Source organism: Abramis brama (assembly GCF_963993115.1).
Source record: "Abramis brama genome assembly, chromosome: 3".
Lineage (NCBI taxonomy): Eukaryota > Metazoa > Chordata > Actinopteri > Cypriniformes > Leuciscidae > Abramis > Abramis brama.
In genome coordinates, this window is record NC_139965.1 from 62692223 (window position 1) to 62699493 (window position 7271).

The 7271-nt window shown below is 42.0% G+C and overlaps 1 protein-coding gene and 1 long non-coding RNA gene across 2 annotated transcripts in view; both read right to left on the reverse strand.

Annotated features, from left to right (window-relative positions):
• Window positions 1-3284, reverse strand: part of LOC311079952 (N-acyl-aromatic-L-amino acid amidohydrolase (carboxylate-forming) B-like) — a gene marked incomplete at its 5' end in the record, with an annotated part of 40756 nt that extends 37472 nt beyond the window's left edge. The window contains 3 exons of the mRNA XM_084109678.1: window positions 1433-1653; window positions 1780-1853; window positions 3224-3284. Of these exons, the coding sequence (XP_083965804.1) occupies window positions 1433-1653; window positions 1780-1853; window positions 3224-3284 (356 nt within the window). The remainder of the gene's footprint in view (window positions 1-1432; window positions 1654-1779; window positions 1854-3223) is intronic.
• Window positions 3285-4291: 1007 nt separating this feature from the next.
• LOC311079954 lies at window positions 4292-7059 on the reverse strand. The gene is made up of 3 exons (XR_014605472.1): window positions 6912-7059; window positions 6532-6836; window positions 4292-6434 (listed from the first exon to the last, which is right to left on the reverse strand). It is a non-coding gene; the product is annotated as an uncharacterized lncRNA (long non-coding RNA).
• Window positions 7060-7271: the final 212 nt, after the last annotated feature.

The following is a 7271-nucleotide window of genomic DNA, read 5'->3' on the forward strand; positions in this document are numbered from 1 at the left end:
TCAGTGCTGGGGCCACTGCTCTTCTCCATCTACATGACATCACTAGGATCTGTGATTCAGAAACATGGCTTTTCCTATCACTGCTACGCTGATGACACACAACTCTACCTCTCATTCCAGCCTGACATCTGACGGTAGCTGATCGTATCTCAGCCTTCCTGACAGACATTTCTGGCTGGATGAAGGACCATCACCTTCAACTAAACCTTGCGAAGACAGAGCTACTCGTGGTCCCAGCCAACCCAACACTTCATTACAACTTCACCATTCAGCTAGTTTCATCATCCATAACTCCATCAAGGTCAGCCAGGAACCTTGGTGTGGTAATTGATGATCAATTGAACTTCACAGACCACATTGCTAGAACTGCCCGGTCATGTAGATTTGCCTTGTACAACATTAGGAGGATCAGGCACCTTCCTATCAGAACATGCTACACAACTCCTCGTCCAAGCGCTAGTTTTATCCAGACTGGACTATTGTAAAGCTCTCCTGGCTGGTCTTCCAGCTTGCTCTGCCAAACCTCTGCAACTGATCCAGAACGCCGCAGCTAGAGTGGTCTTTAACGAGCCGAAAAGGGCACACGTCACTCCTCTCCTCACAAAATTGCACTGTTGCCAGTTGCCGCTCACATTAAATTCAAGTCACTGACGTTTGCCTACAGAACAACCACTGGTTCTGCTCCCTTTTACTTAAACTCATTACTTCAGACTTATGTGCCATCCAGAAACTTGCGCTCTGCAAGTGAACGACGGCTTGTGGTGCATCATCTCACAGAGGCACAAAATCTCTTTCTCTGACCTTCACCTGGACTGATCCCTGCTGGAGGAATGATCTAACTCAACCAGGCTAAATCCGTGGCCACTTTCAAGAAACGGCTGAAGACGCTTCTTTTTCGACAGCACTTGATCCAGTAATACTAACACGTTCTCTTCTATTCTATTCTGTTCTATTTAAAAAAAAAAAAAAAAAAACATTTACTGTGTTAGATTAAACTGAAAAGGGTCATAGCACTTGCATATTGTTGTCCTACTGTTAGTTTAACTGCTTCTATTGTTCTCATTTGTAAGTCGCTTTGGATAAAAGCGTCTGCTAAATGAATAAATGTAAATAAATAAATGTAAATGTTCTTATTTTAATACTGACACTTGTCTTTAACAATATTTGAAATTTATATGAGTTAGGCTAGTAATTTTTGGTGTCACCGCCTTTTTATTAAGATTATGGGTCAAAAACAACGAACACAATAACTAGGCCTATTTTATTTATTACTTGTGGTGGGGCCAATAGAAAAATTCTTAGCATTGAGCCCTGGAACAGGTTTTGTTTGTCAAAGTTGTTGTTTATTGTCACAAATATTTGACTTCATTTTTATGTTTGATCATGTTTTCAGCTCTGACAGTAGTGCTGTAGGTATTGTCTCTGGTCTCACCTGAGCGCAGCCCGCGTGAAACATCGGTTCAGGTCCGTCTCCACGTAACGCACACACAGCTGCACGGCGCGCGGGTTCGACATCAGCGTTACCACGGAAACCGGCTCTGTCCCATCCTCCCTCCTCTTCAGCCTCTCTCTCACCAGGTAGACACCTGACAGCTCGTTGCCATGGGTACCGCCACACACCGCCACACGCGACACCGCCGGCAGAGCGACCACCTGATAATTCAACCAGTTATCAATTCATTTACAAATGTTCTATTAACTTACAACAGAAATCTAGATTTATACACTTCCTGAAATGAGTGTTATCCATATAAAGCAGCATTAATGTAATGATGTTACTTGCGTTGTGTGTGTCCATCCGAGCGACTCCTCTGGCTGATGATTGACCTCAGAACTGTGACCCTGCACTGCAGCTTTGCTCCGAGAGAAACACAATGAAACACACTCATGATGGCAGAGCTTCTGTCAGTCCCGCCGCAGCTTCACTGAGTTCATCTGACTCAGCAACTCTCTCTCTCTCCCTCTCCCTCTCCCTCTCCCTCTCTTTCTTCCCCTCTCTCTCTCAATTCAATTCAATTCAATTCAAAATTTGCACTAATAGTTATATTACTGTATTTTATTGTATTTTATTTTTATTTTTATTTTATTTGCACTATTTCACTGTTGTTATTATTATTTACTGTACTTTTCCTTGTTCTTTGGTTGCATTGAGCATGCTTGTGACAAAAGAATTTCCCTCGGGATAAATAAAGTTTCTCTTATCTTATCTTATCTTAAAATGTGCTTATTGGCATGACAGTTGTTACAATGTATTGCCAAAGCATTTCTATTTTTTTACAATGAACATACATGTACATATGTACATACATAAAAAAAAACAGGTAGAACAATCAATTTTTGTATTTTTTATTTTATGAACAATTTAGAATTCAGCATGTGTGTGTGTGTGTGTGTGTGTGTGTGTGTGTGTGTGTGTGTGTGTGTGACCCGTGCTGGCAAAATCAGTTGGAATGCCACGGGCTAATTTCGAGCTGCAGGCAAAACAAGTGAAAAATGTGAATTTTGGTTTTTATAAAAATGTGTTAATTAAGCCCTCATCTAGCGATTCCAATGCTCCAAATAGCAATTCAATTTCTAAAAGTATCTTTATTTGTGTGTTTGTACCTTTCCTTTGTCCATGAAAACTGTAGTTACTCTCTGCTGGCTTCTCTGCTGAAAAGGGTCTGTCTGCGTACCGCAGTACTATAGCGAGGAGCGAGGGACGAGGAGCGAGGGACGAGGAGGTGAGGAGTGAGGAACGAGGAGCAAGGAACTAGGAGCGAGGAACAAGGATGTGAGGAGGCAAGGAACGAGGAGCGAGGAATGAGGAGCGAGGATTAAGGAACTAGGAACGAGGAGCAAGGAGCCGAGTAGCGAAGAGGTGAGGAACGAGGAGGCGAGGAGTGAGGAGCGAGGAACGAGAAGTGAGGAACAATGAGTGAGGAAGCTTCTAGAGGAGCTATGAGCAAGGATGCACAGGTGTCTCCTATGCGGAAGTCTTTCTTGTCGAGAAACCTGATGAAACCTCCCCCTTCACATCTGTCACAATAATTTTAATTTATGCTTTACCTTTGCAGATTAAATAAACCATATATCACATATATTAACAGGGCATCTTGCTTTATCTTTATTATTTATTAATTTCTTAAATAACCAAACTTTAACAACATGAGGGCAGATCCTTTGAGCGCAGCTGAGGACGCAGTGAAGTGACGCTCGAGTGATCAAGAATATTCCAATATACAAATAAGCTTTCCTTCGATTCCTCCGTCCTCATTTTCTTTCTTTGCAGCCTTCCCTCGCATCCTACAGGGGGTGGAGTTGAGACGTGAGGAAAGGAAGCGAGGAAACGAAACGAAGAAAAGAAAACAAGGAAAGTAAAAGAAGAAAAGGAAGCGAGGAAAGGAAGCGAGGCAAGCAGCCCAACAGGTCACCAAGTCACCATGGAAACGGGACTGTAAGAACTCACAGTGTGTTTCATGTAAATTGAGATATGAACTCAGTTCCCGTTTGCCGGCTTCACCATCAATGGCTGTGACAGATGAATGCTTTTGAAAAATAAGAAAATCCATATGGACATTTGTGAGGCTTCCCAGCAAACATGCAATGTCAGATAGACGTTCAGATCATGTTTGTATAACATCCGTCAGTTCAGACCCACTTTTTGTACGTCTGTGGATGTGCAAAACAGGTTCAAAATTTGAACGTCTGACTGGGGACTCTTTTTGACGTTTATGGACGTGCAAAACTTGTTTAATATCTGAACCTCTGACTAGGGACCCCTTTGGACGTTTGTGGACATGCAAAACTGGTTCAGTATCTGAACGTCTGACTAGGGAACCCCTTTGGACATCTGTGGAAGTGCAAATCTGGTTTAATATCGAACATCTGACTAGGGACCCTTACTGTGGATGTTTGTGGATGTGCAAGAAAGCCAGGACTCCTTTTGGACAGAAGACTATTTCAGTGTCTGAACCAATCTGAAACGTGTCATTGTGAAATGCAAGAAGTTTTTTGACAAATAGTCATACGAAATACTGGTAAATAATAATAAAAAATAATCACATTATTATGAAAATGGCAAATGATATTGCAAATTAGGTTGATATTATGCAATCATTCTAAAATGAATCAATTATTTACAATTAATTTAATATATGTGTGGCAGTTTGCTCTCTTAAGCGCAACACAATACCAATTATGGCACAAAATAGACTACGCCACCCCGGAAAATGGGCCGGGGACCCGTTTGTACATCAAGTGCAAAGCACACAGATACGCGGTGACTGGGTCAGATAACAGACAACAAGGAAACGTTTCAAATTGTTTATTAAATACAGATAAGAAAAGTACCAAAATACACAATACAAACACACATTAGAATAAATACGCCAACTATAACACTTATCCGTTTCAGAATTGGGGATTCAGTTCGTCCACCCAGTAAACACTGCAACTAGTGCTCTCACCACACAGCACCCAATCACCCCCTGTGAACACAGCAAGCGATAAGCACACCACCACACCAGAGGACGTGGGCGTTGAACTGGCACCCCAACTCTGGGTAAAAGAAAAGAGTACAAATTGAGACATAAGCAACCATACACACACACACACACACACACACACACAACGCACTTTCCACGTAATAGTCTTTTGGTTGAACCCTTATCACATGTGGACGGATGGAATCAGTTGTTTACAAAGAAGATAAAAGCAACCACTCACTGGCCAACGCTCATTAATAGCTTTCCAACACTGCGTCGCCTGATGATTACAGCATTTTAAAAATATACCATTCTCAGGATTTAGAAATACATGTAAGACATTCAAAAACAGACAATAACAATTTGACAAACGTAAATACTTTAAATGACAATGTTTCTGCTAAAAGAGCAAGTAGAAATGACAACCCAGTTATTCGCCGCTGTACTCCAGCCCAGAGATCAGCACTGAATTTGCTAGGTTTGGAAAGCGTCACTACGGCCGAAAATGCGCTATTGTTCCGGCCGTCTCAAGACAGATGAGGGATAAGAGAAAATGTTAGTCAGATGATCACAGCAAATGCGCTGTTCCAGTAATAGTCACTGAGAAATGGTCGAGGAGTTTCCGGCAAGGGGAGACACAATCCAATCGGTCGTCACTAAGCCCAGCTACCCCCACCAAGCCTGCTGCAACACCTTCCTCGTATCACGCTTGTTGGTGACTCGCACCACCCAGTGTACTCCGTAGAGTGCAAATTACCGGCTCGCCATGACGGGCGTTAAGCGACGCGTCTGATACTCCGCAGTCGCACTCCCAATCCTAAACACTGCGCGCCCAAATGACGTCACGTCCAGAACCCAGAATGACGCGCTCCCTTAGACGCCATTCTCATCCCTTTTATATCCGCCAAACATACTGAACCCGCCCCTAATCCCTATCATGGTGGATCGCATCACCACATATGGATTAAGAAATGGAAACTGTGAAATTTCTGAAAAATTTGTATTTTGGATGTGAATGTGTGCTCAAACCTGCACATTCAATGCATGCACATTTCCAGCATTAAAAGCAATTCATTAGAATTACAACCCACTATCAAGTGGTGCAGAGCACGCTTCATGATTCTCTGGATCTTGCACATAGGGTTGAGCCCACAAAGGGCCTAAAACGTTACAGATTTATATTGAAAATGTTGGAGTGGGATCATATGTGTATTTTTGTTTTTGTAAAGACTCCTAATTCAATGCTGATTTAGCACATATCTCACCACACTGCAGTTATTACTATTAGTTTGACCATGTCCTGATGTCACTGGAGGACAAAGAATCCTGTACTGATGAACAAATATAGCAAATATGCATGTGTGAGATTAGAGTAGGGTTAGGGTAACCCTAACCCTAGCACGAAATATTTCAATATACAGCAAAGCAGGAAAATCAGAAGCTAAATCGATAATAAAGAAAGAAGATATGTGAATGTGGCAGGAACAATAGAATAGAGGAAACAAGGGAGGGGAACTATTTTTATAAACCCTTAGGTTGGGGTAACTTACGAAGGGGGAAATCATTGCAAGTTTACGGTTAGGGCACACTAGAATCGCACGTGCAACGTCACCAGGAAAAGTATCCTGCCGATGAAAGAGTCTGCTGACACGTGGAGAGAGACAGACACTGCCTTTATTGTAGGGATGGGGAAATGAAGCCTCATGAATCACTGAGGCTTTCCCCTGACTGTTCCGGGAAAGAACACTCTTTCACATGGTACAGAGGAGGCTGGGGTACAAAGAAACTGTAATGCCAATGTATATAGATGGGGGTAGACATGTTTCTGCATTCTCCAGTATTCAAGTGGATCTTCAGCTCTTTGTATGTTTGTCTCTGTAAGGTATTTATCCACTTCTACGATTGCATTCAAAGTGGCATTTGAGCTTTGCTCCACAGCACTGTCCAACAGAAGCCAAAGGTTTCCACCTTAGAAGAGTGAGGAGAAATTGTATATATAACACACATCAACGGTCAACAATTATAAAATACAATAATAAAAAATAAAATAATAATAAATAAATACTTGAGCTTGGTCTGGGCTGTTGGGTTGATGATGGTGCTTCTGTTGACTGAGTGCTTGATGATGTGGATGGTCTTTCATCTTCGGCCCTGATGACATTACCACATTCTGCTTTTAGCCGTTTGACAGCCTCTGTCATTTTAGTTTGGTGAAGGAAACCCAACTTTTTAAAGCTTGGGTCCAGCAGAGTTCCCATGGTCATTATGCTGAGCGACTCCATATTCCAGATATGTTCCCTCAGATGCCTGATGAGGTTCTCAGTTAATTCCTTTGTGATTGGCATGGTTAAATACAAAATGATTTACTCTCTGAAAAAATACAAAATTAATAAAAAAGACATCAAAATTTGCTAATGAGTATTCTACATAAATAAAAATAAATACCTTAGTTGTTCAACCTGTAATGAATGGTGAATCATTTTTAGCAAAGGAATTACTTTGGAGCCAGACACTCGTTTTTCCTCGGACAGCTCTACTGTGGCCTGGTGGAATGGGGCGAGAACACACAGAATTTGCTGTATGTCTTCATAGTCCTGTGCATGAAGTGGAGCTATGTCAGTTTTAAGTGAGGCAAGGGATGCTCCCACAGTTTGCCTTTCGTCATACAGCCGTTGAAGCATGTGAAAAGTGCTGTTCCTCTTCATTCACTAGTTTCAGAACTGGCCTGTTCATCTCTTGCTGCACCTGGGTCAAGATTTCTTTGGCAGAGGAGCTGCTTTGAAAATAAGTGACCACTTTTTTTTG